The sequence below is a fragment of the Pituophis catenifer genome, unplaced genomic scaffold (genome assembly GCF_029215685.1).
Source record: "Pituophis catenifer annectens isolate HBS135680 unplaced genomic scaffold, rPitCat1.0.hap2 SCAF_8, whole genome shotgun sequence".
Classification (NCBI taxonomy): Eukaryota; Metazoa; Chordata; class Lepidosauria; order Squamata; family Colubridae; genus Pituophis; species Pituophis catenifer.
Genome location: NW_027256888.1, coordinates 26,567,432 through 26,591,257, shown reverse-complemented (window position 1 = coordinate 26,591,257; position 23,826 = coordinate 26,567,432). Strand labels below are relative to the sequence as shown.

The 23,826-nt window shown below is 43.3% G+C and overlaps 1 protein-coding gene across 1 annotated transcript in view; it reads left to right on the top strand.

Moving 5' to 3' along the window:
• The window catches only part of RAB28 (RAB28, member RAS oncogene family), a 363,574-nt gene that overhangs the window by 66,307 nt on the left and 273,441 nt on the right, over positions 1 to 23,826 (top strand). Inside the window, 1 exon segment of the mRNA XM_070948382.1 lies at positions 18,061 to 18,190. Within this exon segment, the coding sequence (XP_070804483.1) occupies positions 18,061 to 18,190 (130 nt within the window).

Sequence of the window (23,826 nt, the reverse complement as noted above, 5' to 3'; positions counted from 1 at the left end):
ATACCCTTAGGCAAAGCAGTAGGATTAAAGTGGTAGAGACCCCTCCCTTTAGTCAGAATGCAGATTTTAGCCAATACACAAGTGTGAAGATGTTTTCTTTACTATTTCCTCTGAGAACCCGAACAAACATGCATTCCCACCATTATACTTTAAAGTGAGACAACCCACATGGCTATCATAAAAATTCCTGTAGGTAAAGGAGATCTCAGGGCTCTTTGGCGCCAGGATATAGTTTGTAAAGTATCTGTTGGCACAGGCAATGCTAGGGAATCGAATCCAAGTGTCCCCTGTCCTCCGATTGAATGGCAGTATCACTTTTAGGGATCTGACACAGACAATTCTCCATTAATCATTACCTTTGCCATCTGTTTGGAATATATAGCTTCAATTGCCTGAATTAATTTCCTGCCAAAGCCCATCTCTTCCATTTGTAGCGTCATAAATCGCCAATTCACATTGTCAAATGCTTTTTGTGCATCTAGAAATATCAAAGCCATTTGCTTTTCATAATATTCTAGAGTATTCAAAATTAGTCTTATATTGTCTCTCATTTGTCTTTTTGGAAGAAATCCATTTTGATTTGAGTGTATGAAGTTATTTAAGTATCTCTTAAATTTCTGCCAATATTGAGGCAAAAATTTTATAATCTGAATTTAGCAGGGATATAGGCCTATAGTTTTTGATTTGTTGTGGGTCTGTGTCTTCTTTGTGAATCAATGTGATATAAGCTTCAGTCCATGATTGGGGTATCATTTTGTTTATCATTGCTTCATTCATAACATCCAATAACGGAAGGCATAGAGATTCTTGTAGTGTCCTATAGTATTCAACAGGCAAGCCGTCAGGTTCTGGTGTTTTTCCATTTTTTTGTTTCTTAAGTGCTTCTGTTAGTTCCATCATCGTTATACGCCCATCCAACATTTCTTCAATGTCCTTGGGAATGAAAGGTAATTTTGCATTCTGTAAATATTTTTTAACTTTCCCATCTTCAATCAACTCTCTTTTATAAGGTTATCTATAGTATTCTTGTATTATTTTTCCCATCTCTTTATTTCCAAATTTACTTTGTCCTTGATCATCAATTAATTGCATTTTTTTTTATTCCCTTTCTTTTTTCAATTTATATGCTAACCATCTTCCTTGTTTATTCGCATTTTCAAAATAGTTCTGTTTAGCACTGCTTATTTTTTGGGCTAGCTCTTCCTTCTCCAGTAAGTCCATTTTGTGCTTTAACATATCCATTTTCATTTTTACACCTTTCTTATATGGATCTTTCTGGAGTTCCTTTTCAAATCTCTTGTATTCATCATTTAATATTGTAAAAGTTTGTCTTTTCTTCACATTTCTTTTCTTTGTATAGTCTATTATTAAGCCTCTGGCATAGGCCTTCATTGTATCCCAAAGATTTTGTGTTGATGTATCTTCCTTTTTATTCTCCTTGAAAAAGAAATCCAGCTCTCTTTGCATTTTCTGTATAAAGTCTTTTTCTTTTAAAATAGTATTATTCAAAGTCCATCTAGCTTTCCTTTTTTGGCCTTTCCAGGTTACTATTACTGGGTTGTGATCAGCCCACAAGTTAGTTTCTATTTCCACCTGTTCTATTTTCAAAGTCAAGTCCATTGTTTTTTTTCCCCCAATAATTTTTTATTTTTAAACAAAAATAAAACATAAAAACATCATCAGTCGATACAGACAGTATATCGATCGGTTTGTATCCTTTTGTGCTCCTTCCTTTCTTCAAAATATCACTATTTTGAGGTTATTTTCATATATATAAAAAAGGCATTCACTTAATTTATCTCAGCATCCACCTATTTCATGTTTATCTCCATTTTTTATTGTCCATCCATTGATAAAATAAATCCCATATCAAATAATATTGTTTATCTTCCTGCTCTCTTTTTTCAAATGTCAATTTACTCATTTCAGCACAGTCCATCATTTTCTTAATAATTTCTTCATCAGTAGGTGTCCTTTCTCCTTTCCAATTTTTTGCAAATACAATTCTAGCTGCTGTTAAAAGGTTCACAATTAAATATTGCAATTCCTTATTATATGTCTCTGGTAAGATCCCTAATAAAAATATCACTGGTTTAAAATCAATATGTCTCTTAGTCATTTTTTCCAACCACGTGTGTATCTTAGTCCAATATCTCTTTGCATCTCCGCATGTCCACCACATGTGCTAATAGGATCCTGGAGTCTGATGACACTTCCAACACTTCTCCGATTTATTCTGGAACATTCTGGCTATCATCGTTGGGGGTAAATGCCACCTGTAAAACATCTTATACGAATTCTCCTTATAAGCTGTAGACATTGTCATTTTATAATTATGTGACCACAATTTTTGCCATTTCTCTAAATACCGTAACGAAAATTTTTCCCCTACGCTATCATTGTTTCTTTAACTTGTTCTTCCAGTTTTACTTCTAACAAATATACATACAACTTTTTAATTATATGATCATCAGAGCCCATTAAAATCTTATCTAAATTAGTCAAGACATTATAAAAACCTTCTTGTTTGAGATCTTCTCAATATCTAGAAAATATTTGCATATATGAAAACCAATCCATTTTATATCCCTGGTCTTCTAATTCTTGCTTTAATTTAAGTTCACCCTTTTCATCCAACAATTCACTATACCTAATAATTTGTTCCCTTTTGAGTATTACTGGATATGAAAAAGCTTCAGTTGTAGATATCCAAGTTGGAATCTTCAAATAATGGTATTTTTGACCTTCTCCCAATTCAACCATAAAGCTTCATGTATCTGATGTCTTCTAAAATACCCTTGTATTTTTGTGCCTTTGTACCATAAAAAGGCATGCCACCCCCATCAACAAATCGTGTTCCTCCAAATTCAATAATCTAGAATTTCTCAAAGTTATCAATTCTTTAGTCCACATTAAACTTGCTGCTTGATAATACAATTCAAAATTAGGCAAACCAAAACAATCCCTGGCTTTACCATCTTGTAACAGTTTTAATTTTATTCTCGTCTTTTTTCCTTGCCAAATATACAGTATTTCAGTATCATTTTGTTTAAATCTACAAAAAATTCCTTACCCAACTTGATTGGAATTGTCTGAAATAGGTACAAAATTATGGGCAAATTATTCCTCTTAATAGTTGAGATCCTACCAATCAAAGATAACTGCAAATTACCCCATTTCGCCAAGTCTTGGCCTATCTGTTGTTTAAGCTTATTATAGTTATTTTCTTTGAGTGCACTGCACCTTGGTGTTAAATATATCCCCAAATATTTTATTATTTATTTATTTATTTTATTCAATTTGTATACCGCCCTTCTCCTAGTGGACTCAGGGCGGTGCACAGCGAGAACTAAAACACATACCAAATACAAAATTTAAAATTATTAAAAGAATTACATACTTTGGCCCAAATTTAAAACAATTTGAATTAAAACCCATTGACAAATTAAAAGCTAAAAAACTAAAAAAGACTAAAAAAGACTAAAAGGGGGGGGGGTTCACGCCAGCCTTGCTTGATGGAAAAGAAAAGTTTTCAGGGCATGGCGAAAGACCCGGAGATCCGATATCCTTCGTATCTCCGGGGGCAGATCGTTCCAGAGGGCAGGAGCTGCTACAGAGAAGGCCCTCCCCCTGGGGGTCGCCAGCCGACATTGCCTGGCTGACGGCACCCTGAGGAGTCCCTCTCTGTGGGAGCATACTGGTCGGTGGGAGGCTATCGGCGGCAGAAGGCGGTCCCGCACATACCCAGGTCCTATGCCATGGAGCGCTTTAAAGGTGGTAACCAACACCTTGAAGCGCACCCGGAAGACCACTGGAAGCCAATGCAGCTCATGCAGGAGAGGTGTCACATGGGAGTGCCCCCTGGCTCCCATAATCCCCCGCGCGGCCGCATTCTGCACCAGTTGGAGCCCGATCCAGAAAGGGACGCAACTGGCAAATCAGGCGGACCTGATAAAAAAAAACCCTGGCCACGGCCATCATATGCTCTTCTAAAGACAGCCTTGCATCCAGGAGGACACCCAAGTTGCGAGCCCTATCCGTGGGGGCCAATAACTCGCCCCCAATAACCAGCGATGGCACCAGCTGGCTATATCGGGACGCCGGAAGCCACAGCCACTCAGTCTTGGAGGGGTTGAGTCAAAGCCTGTTACTCCCCATCCAGATCCTCACGGCCTCCAGGCACCGGGACATCACTTCAAGGGCATCGTTGGGATAGCCTGGGGTTTTACTTTGTTTGTAACCTGCATTTTTGAAACCTCCATCGATTTTTCTTTTTGCTTTTTCAACATATTTCTAATCATTATCTTCGTTTTATCTTTATTAATTTTCAAGCCAGCTACTTTGCCAAATTTTCCAGTGCGCTGCTCCCAAAATCCATGGCTGGGGTTCATTCCCCATGTCTTGACAGCAACTGAGAGAAAAAAACTTTCTTCGTGCTATAACCTCGCCCCCTTGTCTCCTTGCACTCCAGTCTTTTTCTCTCAGTTGTTGACAGACTGGTATCTTTTTTTCCTGCTGGGGTTTAACTCTAACAATTGCTAGGCTCGTTAGCTTATTTACTTTATTTTTGATTAGTTGGTGTTCGGGAGAGAGCTTAATTTACTGCCAGCTGCTGAGGCGCGTATCACGTGTCTGGGGTTCCAGGCTGTCCCGCGCCTCTCCCTTCATCGCAGACAGCAGCCGCCGGATTCTGTCCCTTCGGGGCGGCTCCGCGCTTGGCAATCTAGCCACCGGTGCTGGTGCTGGGCTGGGCTGTTGGTCCACCGATTTGCCTGCCTGCACCATGTTCTTTTGCTTTGGATTCAGCTCTCGCTAGTGGCGGCTCGGGAGTCCCTGCATGGTTTCCGTGCACACTCTGATGTGTGGATTGGCTTCACAGCGCTCAGGAGGGCAATTCGCCTTGCGCCTGGTCTGATCAGCCGGTCATCCCACGTCCTTCAGTTTCCTGCCATTGCTGCTGCGGCCGCCATTCTGTCACCGGCACGGCCGCCATTTTGGGATCACTGCAGCCGCCATTTTGACATCGGCGCGGCCACCATTTTGGAATAGCTGTGGATGCCATTTTGACATCGGCATGGCCGCCATTTTTGAATAGTTGCGGCTGCCATTTTGCAGTGTCGACGCGGCCACACCTTTGAGGGCTCCCTCAAGGCCCGGATCAGCGACGCAGGTGGTGACAGCGAAGCAGCGCCTTTGGCCCTCCTTTGGCCAGCGCCTCTGGGAGAGCTTGGCTGGTGGCTATCCTTGCGCAGGTGCGTCCCGCTCCTCCTTATCAGCTGATAGATACAGCGCAAGAATAATCCAGGAGGTTGGTGTATGCCAGAAGTGGTTGTAACTTTGGGGGTCCTCAGTCCCACTTCTGCGCCCGTATTGCCTGGATTTGCTGGTCCTTTGGCCCGATTTGGTCCAATGGTGGACTCTTCACTGTCCTTGGACCTCGAACATGAGGCCAGCCCTCCCAGGCCTACTAAACACAAGTCCAAGATGGGGAAGCGGGTGGCCTCCTCTAGCCGCGCCTCTCACCAATCTAAGGCCTCGTCCAGCTCGGTTAAAGAAGCGCTAAGGCGTCACAAGGTGCTGGAACCCCAGTATAATAAGGCTAAACTGGCTGCTTCTATGTCTCTGGGGTTAGAGGCACAACCGTTGCAGCATGCCCCTCTTACGGGTCCCACAACTACTGGGCCCATCATTTCCTTAAGTTCCTGTGCCATTTTATTCTTTATGGGTTGATATTGTTCCAATTTAAATCCATATTATAATTCTCCTTTTTTAATCATCAAAGTCTAACTGCTTGTAGACACACAAATCCTTCTTAGTTCTCACAGCTTATCATTTTAAAAGTTCAAGGTTTTATTTTATTTTTTTCTCACTGCTTCAAAGTTTTCCCTCAAAACAGAAAGTTTAATGTCATACTCTCATTTCTCCTGGAGATGTGTCTCTACAATCCACAATAATACTCAGCTGGTTAAGAAATATCCATTTTGTTTGTAATTCAAAAAGGAGAAAAGGAAAGTTTTCCCACTTCTTCTTTAACTTTTATATCCAACCAATCTGTTTATAATCCAATCCAAATCTGAAAAGTCCAAGTTCCAACTTAATATTTTCATTCATATTCAACTTTAAATCTTTAGTCGAGCTCTCCTATAGAGCACTTGTCACTTCTGTATTTTTTCTCCTATTAGTTGTCTCCCCCTCCCCGTCGCTATTTAGCCGCTATTTCCACGCCAGGGTAATTCTAAAATTTTCCAATTTTTCTTTTATTACCTGTGAATTGGCCAATCACCGGTACCAGTACTCTATTCAAATCTTCACTCCTGCACAACACTTATTCCGATGCTCCGGCTTCATGGCGATTTGCACTGATCGCCGCCCCCCATCGCCGGATTGAAGAGTTTACTAGGGCTTTCGAAGAACTTGCCTGTTCCTCTGTAGGTACCGAGCTGCCTCTCCTTCTTCACTGTCCCTACAGGACAGATCCGGTCCGAAGAGCCCCCGGCGACGGTTCGTCTGGCTGGGTTTTGCCAGGCTCATTGGAGCCTGGTATTTTCCCAAGTCACGTTGCTCGCTTCTGGAAACTCCTAACCAGTTTTTTTTTTTTGTGGACATTGCAGCGACACATAATTTTGCCGCTGCCCGCGTGGTAGCCGGATTTGAGTCTTGGAGGAGAAACCCTACATAAAAGTCATTTGTCCTCCCTGGCAATCTCTCTAGTAAGGGGAGATTATATATTGACCTACATATTCTGTATAACTCACAGTACAATAAAACATGTGATATATCTTCGACTTCTCCTTTTCCACATATGCATACCCGTTCTGCTATTGGTGTTCTCTTGTACCTACCCTGGAGAAGTGTTGAGGGGAGAATATTAAATCTGGCTCTGAAGAAAGCTATTCTTTGTTTTGGGAAGATTAGATCATTTAGATATCTTGCTGATTCCCACACACCCTGCTTGAATCTATCCCTACTGTGGAGAGGCACTTTATTTAGTTCTTCTTGGAACTCCATGTCCTTCATTCTATCAATTACCACTTGCTTTGCTTTGTCAAAGCCGAGGGACATTAAGAATACCGATGAGAGCCCATAAGAGCCCAGCTTGTGATCTATCGCCTGTTTCCAGGGGGAGGGGAAATTGTCAGTCAGCACTAGCAGGGACAGTCCTTCTGGAAAGAAATGAATTTTTAGCCAATAAATGATCATCATCTTCCAGGCTCTTACCTGAATTTGAGGCATACCTGTCTCAATTCTTAGCTGGGCATTTGGAGTTCCTTTGGGTGCAGCTAAGATGGCTCGCAGGAATTTGGTTTGTATAGTTTCTAGCAAGTTTTTCTTTGCAAGGATTCCTGTTTGTGCCCCATAAAGAATTTGTGGCCTCAAAAAGTTTTAAGGCAGCAGGTACTAATTGACCTCCGCCTGTGTAAAAGAAGTGTTTAATTGCATTTGAGGACCTATTGGCTGTTTGCAGTGTCTGCTCCAGGTGTGCCTTCCATGTCCCTTGCGAGTGGAAGACCACCCCAAGATATCTAAATGTCCTAACCTGTTCCAATCTGTGTCCTTCAATTTTCCAGGAGTATTGTCTGGGTCTTTTGGCAAAAACTAAAATTTTTGATTTATCAAAGTTAAGGACCAACTTGTTCTGTCTACAGAAGCAAAGTGTTGCCCTAATTGCTCTCTTCAGTCCTATGGGAGTTTGTGAAATAATAGCAGCATCGTTGGCATATAGGAGAATCGGAATTTTGCATTGTGCTATGTTAGGAGGATGTAGATCAGGGTTCTGTAAGAGATCAGTCAGGGTTAATATAGAAGTTAAAAAGGGAGGGGGACAGGATGCAGCCCTGCTGTACCTCTTTTTGAACCCTTACTGGACCAGTTAAAGTCCCTTGAGGATTACACCTCACTTTCAAGGTGGAATTGGTATACAGTTTTTGTATGAGGAAAAGGAGGCGTTTATCGATTGTAGTGCATTTTAATTTCTCCCATAGGGTGTTCCTGGATATTGAATCAAAGGCCTTAAAATCAAGGAAGGCCACGTAGAGAGAGGAATTTTTTTTGTACGTGTATTTTTGCACCAGATGGTGAAGTATCAGGATATGATCCACTGTACCTCTTCCTTCTCTAAAGCCAGTTTGTTCATCTTTGATCATCCCCCCTGAAATTAGCCAATCCTGGAGTTTATAGTTTAGGTGTTTAACATACAATTTACTAATGACACTCAGAAGACTAATGGGTCTATAATTTCCTGGATCATTTCTGTTACCCTTTTTATAGATTGGTATAATTGCTAATCTCTTGGCATACAGCCCGTTTTATCTATAAATGTAAACAGTGATGCTAAAAGTGAGGCCCACCAACTGGTGTTCTTTTTGATTATTTCTGGGAGGACATTATCAGCACCAGGTGCCTTATTAACCTTGAGGGCTCCGATCAACCGAGATATCTCTTCTGGTGTAACGGGGCCAGTAAGCAGTTTGGTCCAAACTAATTTGGCTCTCCTTAGTTACATAGTCGGGGTCTGTATATAACTCTCTAAAATATTCTTCCCAGGCCTGAATCAGTACCTGATTAGTTGGGGGTAGGGGGGATTTCCCCAATCCTCTGGTGATGTACCAAAAAAGAGATGTATTTTTTGTCCTGACTAATGTAATTAATCTCTGCCAAGACTCTTTCAAAGCTGCACTTTTCTTTTCTTTTAGGAGGGTCAACTGTGGATTTTCTTCCTGCTCCCTGATAAGTATAGTCTGCTGGGTAGTCACCCCAAGTGGAACCGTTTAGGATACAAAGGTCCAAGCGTACAGTCATCTGTTTTACACACAGTCCTGCCCGATTTGCCTTAGTGTCTTTAAATTGTCTGGGATGCAGGGGTTCTCCTGGTACATTCTCATCATAATGGATCTTAAATTGATTAAATAATGCTTGATTGTTTGGGCCCATCCTAGCATTTAAGTCCCCCACAATAATTATTGCTGCTGTAGGGTATTTATCTAAGCAGCCCAGGATAAAATCTTCTATGCCGTCCCAAATCTTGTTGATCAAATTATTCTTATTGAGTGGGGGAATGTAGATATTAAAAAGCAAAATCTCCACCTGTTTAAATAAGAGTAAGGTAGTCACAACCCATGGCTGCAAAAGTGGCAGTGATACACATTTAAATTGCAAGGATGTATTCACTAATATTATAGCACCCCCTTTAGCTTTCCCCCCCATCTTACTTGGCAGAGCTGGGATACAGTTAACCCAATAACCATCTAATTGTATCTCTGCGGAGGTCCAGGTTTCCTGTAAGAAGAGAATGGTGCAGTAGACTAAAGTGGTGGCGCAGCAGACTAAACTGCTGTTAAATAGCACCAGCTGCCTGCAATTACTGTAATTACTGCAGGCACCAGCTGCCTGCAATTACTGCAAGTTCAAATCTCACCAGGCTGAAGGTTGACTCAGTCTTCCATCCTTTCGAGGTAGGTAAAATGAGGACCCGGATTGTGGGGGCAATAAGCTGACTTTGTATAAAAAAGAACACAGTTTGGGGGGGGGGGCTGAAAGCCCTACTAAGCAGGTATATACAAAAATATGAAGGCTATTGCTTAACGCATTGTAAGCCGCCCTGAGTTTCTGGAGAAAGGGCGGCATATAAATCGAACCAATAAATAAATAAATAAATAAATAAATAAATAAATAAATAAATAAATAAATAAATAAATAAATAAATAAATAATAAAAACAAGTCAAATTGTGATATATAGTCAAAAGTTGGTCTTTTGATGGAACAGTCCAACCCGCTATATTCCAGGTTATGATAGAGAAGGGATCCTCTTTTGCAGCTCATCAGGAAATTTGATTTATACAAAGGGAAGTTGTATGGTTGTTGCAATGGCTTGAGGTGTCGTCACTCACGAAATTGGCCTTCTCTAAAAGGAGGGGTGCCCCATCTAAATTCTGTGTCGACTCCTGGTAAAATCGTTCAGGGTGTTCTGTCCCCGTCTCACACACGCACAAAAATAGACAGCAAGGGGTTAAATAAAACTGGCAGACAACAAATTCTGTCGATAAGAGGATTGGCAGCAACCCAGTAGCTGCTTGCCAAGAACTTTATTCATAAAGGGAGGGGTTGTTCCTTCGTCAGATAAACCCAAACAAGATACACACAGTTCAAGAATTGTCAAGTCCAGTCTGTATTAAATCCAAGGCAGATAATGTTTCCAAAGATACAATGTGACTCACTAGTAGTTTAGTTTTGTCCATCACAGAGTCTGAATGGCCACCTCACCCCCTTTTATCTCCTGTAGGGTGTGGTCCAGTGACTCAGCTTAATCTCTGGCATGCCTCCTTTTCAGCTGCGTGCGCTTTTCTCTCTGACGCTGGCGTGGATCTAGCCAAGACTTATCTCCGTCACTGTCTGATTGCGAGGAGATACCTGGCTCCTGGCCAATCTCTTCTCCTTTGGGAGACATCTGAGGCATTGTTTCTTCACTGGCCGGTCCGTGGGGAGGTGTTTCGTGGAAAGCCATGCCCGATCTCCAACTTCCAGTGGTGGCGTTGCCCGTCTAGAGCGGTTGGTGACCCGTTTATAGTCCTCTTTCACCCGGATCAGCTGCCGACGCACCAGTTGCTGCACTGCCTGCAGTTCTGAGAGGAAGTCCTGGGTCTCCGAAACAGGGGAATCCGAGATCGACAAAGGGAAAAGCCGTGGATGGTATCCTATGTTGGCATGGAATGGGGTCATCTGGGTGGAGGTGTGTTGGGAGTTGTTAAAGGTGAACTCCGCCACGGGAAGGTACTCGGCACAGTTGTCCTGCTGCTGGTTTACGAAACAGCGGAGGTACTGTTCTAGAATGCTGATGACCTTCTCCGTTCCCCTGTCAGTCTCCGGATGATGCGCTGACGACAGGCACACCTGCACCTCCAACGCGGCCATCAGGCTTTTCCAGAAGCGGGCCATGAATTGGGCCCCGCGGTCCTAAACCACCCTGTCCGGCAGGCCGTGGAGGCAGAAGATGTGTTGCAGTAACAGACGGGCTGTGGTGCGGGCTGATGGCAGTCCACGGCATGGGATAAAATGTGCCATTTTCGTGAGCATATCCACCACCATGAGGACAGTCATAAACGTAGCGGACGGTAGCAGGTCCGTCAGGAAGTCCATGGAGATGGCTCCCCACGGTCTCTCTGGTGTTGGCAGCGGCTGGAGGAGTCCAGGAGGTGGGCCGGATGCGGCTTTGCCCTGTCGGCACGTCACACAGGACGTCACGTACACGTACATGTCGTGCCGTACCCGAGGCCACCAAAAAGTCCGTGTCACCAGGTTTAGGGTTTTAAAGAAGCTGAAGTGTCCCGCCGCGGGGTTGTCATGGCACTGGTTCATGACGAGGGCTCAGAGCGGACTCGTGGGCACGTACAACCGGCCCCGGTGCTTCAACAAGCCCTCCTCCAAAGTTCATGGGGACGCGGGGCCGACTTCCGCTTTCCGCTGCTGCGACCAGTCATCCCGGCGCTGCGCTTCCAGCACCTGAGCCCGCAAGTCTGTCGGTTCCTGGACCCCAGCCAAGGATTCCGCTGGCAGCGCTGTCGGTGGGGGAAGTGAGTCCTTAGGGCAAAAGTACTCCGGCTTGCGGGATAGAGCATCTGCTCTCTGGTTGTGTCTACTCGGAATGTAGGTGACGTGGAAGTTGAACTGGGCGAAACAAAACGACCACCGGATCTGCCGCTGATTCAACTTCCTGGCCGTCATGAGGTGCTCCAGGTTCCAATGGTCTGTCCGCACCTCCACCTGGTGTCGGGCCCCCTCAAGGTGATGCCACCAAGCCTCAAACGCGGCCTTGATAGCCAGCAACTCCTTTTCCCAGATGGTGTAGTTGCGCTCAGAAGGATTGAGTTTCCGTGAGTAATAAGCACAGGGAAAAAGAGTACTGCCATCCACCGGGGCCTGTAGCAGCACCGCCCCAATCGCCACATTGGACGCATCCATCTCTACCACGCACGGACGATGTGGATTGGGATGCCTCAGGACAGGCTCCGTGATGAAGGCTCACTTGAGAACCTCGAATGCCTGCTGCTGCGGGGGCCCCCACTGGAACGGGACCTTCTTCCGAAGGAGTTGGGTCAGCGGCAAGGTCAGGGTGGCGAAGCCCGGGATGAAGGTCCAGTAGTAGTTGGCGAACCCCAGCAGACGCTGGACATCCTTCACCCATCGAGGGGGTTCCCAACTGCACAAAGCCTCCACCTTGCGCGGGTCCATTGCAATGCCTTCGGGGGAGATGATGTGTCCGAGGAACTCTATGGAAGTCTGGAAGAAGAAACATTTCTCCAACTTCACATAGAGTTGGTGCTCCCGCAGGCGCTGCAGAACCTGGCGGACATGCTGGAGGTGGCTTTCCTGGGTCCGGGAATATATCAAAATATCGTCCAGGTAGATCACCACAAACCAGTCCAACATGTCCCGGAACACATCATTCATCAGGTGCTGGAAGACTGCCGGGGCGTTGGTCAACCCAAACGGCATGACGGTGTACTTGAAGTGGCAGTATCGGGTGCCAAACGCCGTCTTCCACTTGTCCCCCTCTCACACGCACACCAGGTTGTAGGCCCCTCGGAGATCAAGCTTGGTGAAGATCGAGGCCTCCTGCAACCTCTCCATCAGCTCCAGGATGAATGGTAGGGGGTAGCGATTCCGCACCGTGATGATATTCAAGCGCCGGTAATCACAGCACAGGCGTAAGTCCCCTGTCGTCTTCTTCACAAAGAGGACCGGGGCCAAGAGAGGGGAGGACGAAGGCCGGATGAACCCTTGGGCCAGGTTCTTGTCCAAAAAGTCCCATAGGGCGGCCAACTCGGCCTCCGACATGGAATACAGGTGTCCCGCAGGCAGTGGCGCGTTGGGCAGCAGGTCCACCAGGCAGTCATAGGATCGGTGCGGGGGTAGTTGCTCCGCCTCCTTTTCGCTGAACACGTCGGCGAAGGGCGTCAGCTCAGGAGGCAAGAAGACGGCCGGGGTGGAGACGTCCTGGCCGGCACAGGTGTGGCGGAGGTGGTCGACGCACTGCAGGCTCGGGAATGAGATGGCGTTTCTCGACCATGCCACCTGAGGATCGTGGGCCCGAAGCCAGGCCATCCCCAGGACCAATGGGAAATGAAGGTCTGCCGTTACGTAGAACTGGATCGCCTCCCCGTATGCCCCAATGGCGAGGCGCAAGGGCTGGGTAGCGAATTTGATGGGCCCCGCCACGAGTTCCCACCTGTTGATAGTCTCGACCCTCAACGGAGGGTCCACCGGAACCAAGGGGACCTTAAAATGGGCCACAAAGGCCTGGTCCATGAAGTTCGTCGTGGCCCCCGAGTCCACCAGCGCATGCGCCTGAAGTCCCTCCGACCGGTTGGCTAACAAAACCCGGGTGTCCAGAATCAGGTGACGAGGGGGCTCACAGTCCACAGCCGCTGACTCCGGCAGGGCATGGCTATGTGCCTGGCCCAGGGTTTCCCCTAGGCCAGTCCTGCCCCGTTTCCCGGCTGGTCACCGAGATTCCGGAACAGGCTTGAGCGCCCCACTTCGCTTCCTAGGACATGAGGCGGCAAAATGTCCAGCCTCTCCTCAATAGAGGCATAATCCCCCTTGGCGTCTCCGCATCCGCTCCTGGGCTGTCAGCTGAGATCTGGCTGCTCTGAGCTCCATGGGCTCCTCAGCCGTTGCCACAAAACGCGGGGTGGCCCAGGGCGCTGTCGGTGCGGGACGCGGGGGTACAGAAGCTGCTGGTGGTTCCTGAAGGGGCCGACGAGGCTGTCGCCATTGGAGGCGGGCGTCGATACGCAGGCATCGGGTCACCAGAGCGTCGAGCATCTGAGGCACCTCCACCCAAACCAGTTCGTCCTGCAGCTCGTCTGAGAGCCCGTCCTGGAAGGCGTCCATCAGCGCCGCCTCATTCCAAGCAGAGTCCTGGCCTAGAAGTTGGAATTCAGCGATATAGTCCTGCAGGGGGCGCTTCCCTTGATGGAGGTCCTTAATGCGCCTAGCTGCTGTCTGAATCCGAAGGGGGTCCTCATACATAATGCGCAGGTGTTGCAAAAAGCCCTGATAGTCCAAGAGCAATGGGCTATTTTGAAAAAACAGGGGCATGGCCCATTGGGCGGCAGAGCCAGAAAGGAAGCTAATCACGAATGCCACCCGAGCCCGGTCATCCGGAAAATCCTCCGGTCTCATGGTTATGAATAATTGGCATTGTCCCATGAAGGCCGGGAACATCTCCGGCTGCCCAGAAAACCTATCTGGCACGTTCACTGAGCATCTCCGACGGGGAGGAGGAGGAGGGGGAGGGGGAGCTGCAGGACCATTCCCCAAAGCAAGTTGGGCAGTTAACTGTGCAACTTGTTGCTGCAGGAGCTGATTATCAGCTTGCAGCTGCTGTAGCTGCTGCTGCAGCTGTTGGTCCATCTTGGTTAAAAGATGGGTTAAATTTCAGGTGACGGACAAGATGTTCTGTCCCCGTCTCACACACGCACACAAACAGCCAGGGCTTAAATAAAACTGGCAGACAGCAAATTCTTTCGATAAGACGATTGGCAGCAACCCAGTAGCTGCTTGCCAAGAACTTTACTCATAAAGGGAGGGGTTGTTCCTCCGTCAGATAAACTCAAACAAGATACACACAGTTCAAGAATTGTCAAGTCAAGTCCGTATTAAATCCAAGGCAGATAACGTTTCCAAAGATACAATGTGACTCGCTAGTAGTTTAGTTTTGTCCATCACAGAGTCTGAATGGCCACCTCACCCCCTTTTATCCCCTGTGGGGTGTGGTCCAGTGACTCAGCTTAATCTCTGGCACGCCTCCTTTTCTGCTGCGTGAGCTTGTCTCTCCGACGCTGGCGTGGATCCAGCCAAGACTTATCTCCGTTACTGTCCGACTGCGAGGAGATACCTGGCTCCTGACCAATCTCTTCTTCTTTGGGAGACACCTGAGGCATTGCCAGAAAGGAGGGTCCTGGAGAGGGAGGCCTGGCCAACTCCTCTCCTTCATGTTCGGAGCCTTCTCCCTCCGATAAGTTGGCCTCTGGGGTCGGAGTCACAACACAGGGTAAGAGGATTGAGCACCAGCTAACAAGGCTTGCCATTCTGATGCCTTTTCTCTAGGTGTAAAGCAGGGAGTTATTCGGTCGTGCTCCATTCGGCTTTGAGCTGATGACACTGACATTGGTCCTCTCTCGATTTCTTGATGTGGTGCTAAAGATATCATAGGATAATCACATAAGGATGCTAACATCTCCTCTACTGATGCCTCTAATGGCCCCTGTGTGTCTTGGCTTCTGTTTTCCATGCTCTCATATTCATGCAAATCCTTGCCCCCTGGGGGAGAAGTAAGAAGCTCAATTATAGGGAAACCAGATCAATAAGCGGTTCAGCTGTGTCGATTATGTCCAATAAGGATTTCTTTAAATTTTCTAGTTTGAATGGTAGGTTATCTTGTTCTTTCCTTGGGACAGCGCCAAAAGCATTAATGAGACCAGTTTCTGTGCTCTTAAGTACATCTTCGCTGAACAAGGCTGGCTTACTCCCACTTTCTTCCTCTCTCTTTTCCAAGGTTGAGAATGCGGAAGAGACAGCAATTTTGGAAGCTTGCATGTTAACAGTTAACAGAGAAAACTCTGATGGGAAAGATTTGAAAGGAGGCTAGATGTGCCTTCATCTTGAATAGCATCAGTGGTATGGTCGGCTGTTTGAAAGATAGAAGTATCTGATTTCAATTTGGGGTCTCAGGAAGCCACCGCAGCACGGAGATCAATCTGCCTCCAGTGACAGTGAAGAAGCTGTTTTAGGGAATTTAGTATAGCACTCTTGGTAATCCAGCATCCATGATTAATTCTGTTCATATGGATTCTAAGCACCACCTGATGTGTTTGTAGTGAGTGATGTGATTGCTGTAATTGTAGGGGAGATGCTTTACTGTCTTCCAATGAAACTTCTCTATTAATACCTCTATTAATACCTCCTCCTCTTGATGCTTTATGTGGAGAAGGACTGTTTTTCTGAGTGGGCTGCCACTTTTTGGCAGGCTCTTTAACTGTTTCCCTGGGTCTTTGCTCTTTTTCCTCTTCCTTATCCTGAGTATGGGATTTACCCAAGTCTGCTGTATGGACTTTAGTGGGGGTGCCTGTAGCCCGATGTTGTTCTTGCAGAAAAACAGCTATAACATTTTTCAGTGTCTCTACATCATGTTGAATGGTTATTAGTTGCTCAAATATTGAAACAACCATTTGTGCTGTAAGAAGGCATTGCTTTGCCATAAACTCTGTTGTATTCTCCCATGGTAAGCTCTCCACACTCTGGATTAGTTTGTTGTTAAACTTTTTAGATTTTATCTCGGTCTCCATACAGGCTGTAGCTGGACTCGTTTGTGAAAACAGCTGGCTGTCATTTTGTTCTCCTCCCCCCAGATCAGGAAAGTCTAGTATCTGCTGTTTTGTCAAATCTCTTTGCCGGTCCCGTTCTAACCTCTCCAGATTGTTGGAAATGAAGGGGGGGGGGGATATTTTTACTTACAAATCTCTTGTCAGCAAAGTGCTCATCAATTTTTGGTTGTTTTGCATTCTTCATTGGTGGGAGAGATCCGGGCTTGTGCCATGGCACTTCTTTCTTTTCCCCATGCCTTATTAGTCCTTATCAGCCAAAACTTTGTGTGTGTTGTTGTCTACTCTGTTATCGTCTCTGAAAAATATTATTTAAATAAAAAGGCTCCAAAGGGTATACTAAAAATTGATAAAATAAAATAAAACCTAGAGGAGCTACTGCAAACATGCTCTGGCAACAGCAGCAGCCCCGCCCCCTCCTTTATGCTGTATGTAGCATACAGAAAAATGAAGGATGAAGTGCATTTAGAAATTCATAACATTTATTTGACATTTTTCATATAATTTGTTTAATCATCCGTATTTGATATACCTGCTACTATTTTAATAAAGCTGCCCTAAGAGATTTTACTGTTTTGAATGTGTTATAGATGTAATATTGATTATGATAATCTACAAGCTAAAACCGAGTTTAACTGCCAGTGTCAGTATAAATACCTCAGTTATTCTCATTTATTACCCAAGAAACTGGATTAAGCATGATATTATTGTTGTTTTGGATCTAAGTTAAAAAGGAGCTCTTCCAAAATACTTCGAAATATAATGCTACATGTATTTTATATTCCTTTAAGATTTTTAAAAAATTGGTAATGGTTGTATTATGTTGTGCATATTTTATAGCTACTTACGTTTGTGAGTATTGTTGTACACCACTTTTAAAGCCCTACATGGCATGGGTTTAGGCTATTTGAGGAATTGTCTCACCCCAGTGGAACTAGCCCGTCCACCCGTGCTGGCAAGGAGGCATGTTGTGGACCCTGTTGGCCAGGGAATTCTCCAGGAGAAGAGCCTTCTCTGCCACAGCTCCTGTCCTTTGGAACATCTTGCTTTCTGAGGCGAGATTGGCTTCTACCCTCCTAACCTTCTGTAAAGACCTGACAAAGTCAGTTGTCTTAGGGCCCCGATGGAGGTTGATAGACCAATAGCAGATCTAACCTCCTCCTGAATATTCTGCTCCCTCCCTCTCCATCTTTTAGTCATAATCTGTATTTTTTTTTTATCATGATCAGTTATATGTATATTTTATGGTTTTATTGCTTTTAATGTAAGACACCCAGAGTCGCCTTGTGGCTAGATGGGCAGCAAAAAAATTCAATAAATAATAATAATTGCTTGATTATTGTGATGTAGTAATCTAAGACATAGATAAAATTCTCAGTATGATACAGTTGAAGCCGTCTATAAGCAAAAATATATGTATTTTTTACTGCAGCTGTTTTATCAACATTAAGAATGCAAAAATATTTTTAAAACAGTATAATTTTTGAATCACTAGATTTTGTATAGAATATACTGATATCTGTATGGTATGCATGAACATGAAAGTTATCTTTCCCCTTGTGCAGAATTTATGTATTATGGGTCTTTATGCATCAGCCCTTATCTTAAGTTTACGCAATTTATTTGTCTGTTTTTTTGTCATTAATATTGTTCTTCACATAAGCCTTTTCTTTCCAGGCTGTCATTTTGGTGTATGATGTTACGAACCAACAGAGCTTTGAAAACTTAGAAAATTGGCATAATGTTGTAAAGAAGGTCATTGAAGAGTCAGAAACTCAACCACGTGTGGCCCTTGTAGGCAATAAAAGTAAGTTGTTAAATTGTTATTTAACTGGAATCTTTTTGACATCTTCTGCATTCTAAAATGTAGATCAGCAGTATGTTCTCTGTTCACAGGTCTACACTAGTGGTGTGAGCCCCAATTTTGCAGACATTGGTACATGTGTTGTCTCTTTCATTTTACTGGCACCATGGTGCATTGATTTTGGCAGGCTTAGAACTGCAAAATGTAATACTTCATGGATTAGACCAAATGGGGAGTGCTGTGTTGGGACAGCAGTCACAATGTTTAGTTTGATGGGGGATATCACTTCATGGAAATAACTTGCTTCGGTGATTAGCAGTATTACATTACCAATAAAATTTGGGAAGTTTTGCCAATTTATTTTCCTTATTTTATTTTTAATACAAAAGTGTCTTTTTATAGTTTGGAATCCCTATATTTAAACCATAACTGATCAACAAATTGTGCCTAACTTTTTCCTACCCTTGTTAATAAGTAACAAATAATATACTTTTCCTATGAAAAGTTTAATTGTATGGTCAACATATTACTTGGTAGTCCTTGACTTACGACTACAACTGAGCCCAACATTTCTGTTGTTATGTGAGACATTTGTTAACTTTCTTGCCAAAGTTATTAAGTGAATCACTGCAATTGTTAAGTTAGTAACCCGGTTGTTAAGTGAATTTGGCTTCTCCATTGACTTTGCTTGTCAGAATGTAGCAAAAAGTGATCACATGACTTTGGGACACAGCAATAGTCATACAGTACAGTAAGTATGAACCAATTGCCAAGCATCTGAATTTTTTTTTATTGAAAAAGTTTTACAAAAACCAATTTTTCCCCATTTCCCCCCCATCCCTCCCTAACCCCCCCCTAACGCTCCCCTCTTCCCATGACTTCCCCAAGGTGAAATCCGTCCACATTATATTATATCATACTTTACCACCCCTCTATTCTCCCCCCTGTGCACTATACATTTCTACATAACAATATGCTATTTTGGGCCCTATATACTATACATTTCTACACAACATTCAGCTAAAAGCTATCTGATACTTCCTAGTTTGATATTTATTCTGCACATAATCTATCCATTTCTTCCACTCCCATACATAAGTCTCCTGAGTCCGGTCTTTTAAATATGCTGATATCTTCGTCATTTCTGCAAAACTGGCCATCTTCAAAGTCCATTTTTGAATTGTAGGCATATCATCCCTTTTCCAATATTGACCAATCAATAACCTAGCTGCTGTCACCATATACAATATCAATTTTGTTTCACCCACTGAAAAGCCCTTAACTATACCCAATAAAAACAATTGAGGAGAAAATTGCATTTTTTTCTTCAAAACATTTTGCATAACCCACCAAATTTTTATCCAAAAAGCCTTTGCTTTCTTGCATGTCCACCATATATGATAATATGTAGCATCTAAGCAATCACATCTCCAGCATTTTGGTTGAACATTAGGATACATGCATGACAATTTCTTAGGGTCTAAATGCCACCTATAAAACATTTTATAAAAATTTTCCCTCAAATTCAGCAACTGTGTGAATTTAACATTCTGAACCCATATTTTTTCCCGCGTTTCCATCATAACTCGTTCTCCAAAATGTTGTGCCCATTTTATCATACAATCTTTAACCAATTCATTTTCTGAATCTCTTTCTAACAAAACACTATAAACCCTCTTAATATGCATTGGGCCTTTCTCTTTTATCTGCCTAACCAATTCTTCTTCATGCAACATTAATCAAATTTTTTGATCTTCTCTCCATCTCAATTGAAGTTGATTATACTGTAACCAAGTTAAGTTAATCCCTTCTTCCAACAGTGTGTTTAATGACTTCAATTCTCATCTGCCCCATCATTAAAAAGTACTTCTTTATATAAAAACCACCCGAGTGACTTTATATTTATATTCCATATAATATGACCAAGATCCAACCACAACGATATTTTATAATCCCATTTGAGTCGGTGCTTCTTCCAAACTCTCATCAAGGAGCTTCTAAGTATATGGCTGTTGAATACTTTATCCACCTTGTTTTCATAGAATACATATACATGCCAACCAAATTCAAGGTCATAGCTCTCAATATTCAATATTCCAGTCTTTGTCCTTCCAAACCAATCACTTGCTTGTGTAAACGCTGCTGCTTCATAATACAATCTCGGGTTTGGAAGTTTAAGACCACCCCTTTCCCGAACATCTTGCATAATTTTCAGTTTAACTCTTGGCTTTTTCTCATTCCAAACAAATTTATTCACTCCTTTTTGCCATTCCATCAAGTGTTTATCATTTTTAAGCACCGGAATTATTTGAAACAAAAATAAAAATCTAGGTAGAACATTCATTTTAACTGCTGCTATTCTTCCAAGTAGAGACAGCTGCAGTTTTTTCCACATTTCCATATCTTTTTGTACCTTTCGCCACAACACCTCATAATTATTTTGAAACAGTTTTATATTTAAATCTGCAACTTGAACTCCTAGATATCTTACCTTTGATACTATTTCAAAGCCTTCCTTCCTTTCCAGTTTCTTCTTTTGATCTTCTGTCATATTTTTAACTATCATTTTGGTTTTTTTCTGATTCAGTCTGAATCCTGTTACCATACCATATTCTTCTATAATGTCTTCCAGCTGAATTATTGATTCCATCGGCTGTGTTAGGGTAACAACCAGGTCATCGGCAAATGCTCTTGTTCTGTAATCCTCTTGCCTTATAACTATTCCATTCAAAGTGCTCGAGTCCCGTATTGTATTCAACAAGACTTCTAGAGTTAGAATAAACAACAACGGGGATAACGGACAACCTTGTCTTGTGCCTTTTTCTATACTAAAATTTGTAGTTAAACTTCCATTAATAATAATTTGTGCTGTTTGCTCTTGATAGATTGCTGAAACCGCCTGTACAAACTGATCCCCAAAGTCCATCTTTTTTAAAGTCTTTAATAGAAAGTTCCAATTCACTCGATCAAAGGCCTTCTCCACATCCAAAAACACCAGCACTGCAGAGATCTGTTTATTCTTCTCAAGATATTCCAATAAGTCTATAATTTGCCTCACATTATCCTTCATATATCTGCCTTCTATAAATCCTACTTGATCATGATGAATCACCTCTTGAATAACTGGCATTAATCTGTTGGCTAATACTTTCACAAAAATTTTATAATCCGTATTCAGGAGAGATATTGGTCTAAAATTTTCCGGTTTTGTGGAGCCTGCCTCCTCTTTCGGTATCAAAGAGACAAAGGCTGCTTTCCATGAAGGGGGTATTTTACCCCCTTGTTGTATGCTACAAAATAAGTCTTTAAGATGTTCAATCATTTCTGCTTGTAGAGTTTTATAGTACACCGCAGTTAAACCATCCGTTCCTGGAGCTTTAATAGCAACAATAATCTCCTCAGCTGTTATTGGTAGACTCGTTCTTTCCTTTTGATCACTAGAAATTTTTATAACTCTCTTTTCTTCTAAATATTTATTTATAAGTTCATTCTGTATATCATCTTTGGCATATAGTTTGGTATAATAATCTAAGAAGGCTTCTTTGATTAGTCTTTGTTGAAATACTTCCTTCCCTCTATACTCAATACTATCAATAGTCCGAGTACTCTGCTGTTTCCTCAGTGAGTAAGCCAACCACCTGCCCGGTTTATTGGCATTGCAAAATGTATTGTGTTTCGCAAATTGTAAATTAGTTGCTGCTTGTTCCGCTGTGAGCATGTGGAATTGATCTTTCAAAAGTTTTATAATTCCTTGTAATTTTTCATCTGTTGGATTTTTTATAAGCAACTGCTCTTTTTTCTTTATCTCCCCTTCCAGTTCTAATCTTTTTCTTTGTTGATTTGATTTATGTTTAGAATTCATATAAATCAGTACTCCCCACATATACGCCTTGCTCTCATCCCAAACAATTTCAATAGGGGTACCCTTATTCAAGTTCATTTCAAAACGTTCCTTCATTTGTTTTTTAAGTTTATTTACATTCTTTTCATATCTAAACAAATTTTCATTTACTCTCCAAGATCTTCTCTCATTCTTTCCCATTTCTATTTCTATCCATACCGGGCTGTGGTCAGATAAAGTCCTCGAAAATATCTTTGTTTTCTTTGTTTTTAAAAGTAAGTCAACCGTAAGTAGAATAAAATCAATCCTAGAGAAGGATCTATGTCTATCTGAAAAAAAAGTAAAGTCCAATTTTTTGGGTTATGCACTCTCCATATATCTTTCAATTCCAAATCTTTCATATCAAAAAAAATCTGTGGTAGTTTAACACATGATTTTTTTTTATTTTTTATTTTTTATTTGATTTATATGCCGCCCTTCTCCGGAGACTCAGGGCAGCTTACAATGCGCTAAGCAATAGCCTTCATACTTTTATATATTTTATACTAAGTCAGCTTATTGCCCCCACAAACCGGGTCCTCATTTTACCCACCTTAGAAAGGATGGAAGACTGAGTCGACCTTGAGCCTGGTGAGAATTGAACTCGCAGTAATTGCAGGCAGCTGGATGTTAAATGCTGCCTTAGTAGGAGGCATTAGTCTCCTACGCCACTCAGGCTCCTGAGTGGCAACAAACCCCAACAGCCCCAGCAAGCTGGAATGCGCAGCAGCTGCCGCAGACGGACTTCCCGGCAGCCCACAGGTGCCAAGGGAATACCGAGATCTGTCAGACGTCTTTAGTGAGCAGGATTGCAACTTCCTCCCCCCCTCCAGATTGCATGATTGAGTTTATGCCAGGAGCAAAGCTGCCTAAACTAAAAATGTATCCAAAAGAAATGGCTGAATTGAGAAAATACATTGACGCCAACTTAACACGGGCCAAATCCAGAGTGGCAGCCCCCGTACTATTTAAAGAGAAAAAAGATGGGGGGGGATGAGGCTCTGCATGGATTTTTGCATAATTAATGCCATGTGCGCGGAGAACACTTCCCCCTCCCCCTAATGAAGGACATGCTAAGCCACCTAGCGAAGGGCAAGGTGTTCACCAACCTAGACCTAAGAGAAGCCTATTACCACATATGGATTAGAGAGGGGAATGAATGGAAGACCACTTTTAACTTTCCGCTTGGCAGCTTCCAATTCAAAGTCATACCATTTGGCCTACAAGCCGCCCCCCCCGTAGTCTTCATGCAACTGATTAACGAAGTGCTACATGAGCACCTGTATAAAGGGGTCCTAGTTTACCTAGAGGACTTTCTCATATTCAATGAGACTCTAGAGGAGCACGTAAAGCTAGCGCGGCAAGTACTGAAGAAACTACTAGCTGCAAAGCTCTATGTGAAACTTTCAAAATATGAATTCCATAAAACCTCCCTAGACTACCTGGGCTACCGAGTGTCAAGCAAAGGAGTGGAGATGGACCCAGGGAAGGTGAAAACGGTGCTAGACTGGCAGCCCCCATGCACCTGCAAAGAACTCCAAAGCTTCCTGGGGTTTGCAAACTAATATAGGCAGTTCATCCTAGCATTTGCAGAAGTTGCCTTGTCCTTAATGGAGCTATTAAAAACAGAGCCCACTCCCACAAAACTACAACTGACGCAACCATTCACCTGGTCAATGGACTGCCAAAGGGCCTTTGAAAAATTAATGTGGCTCTTTGCCGAGGAGCCAATCCTTCAACACCCTGACCCTGAAAGACA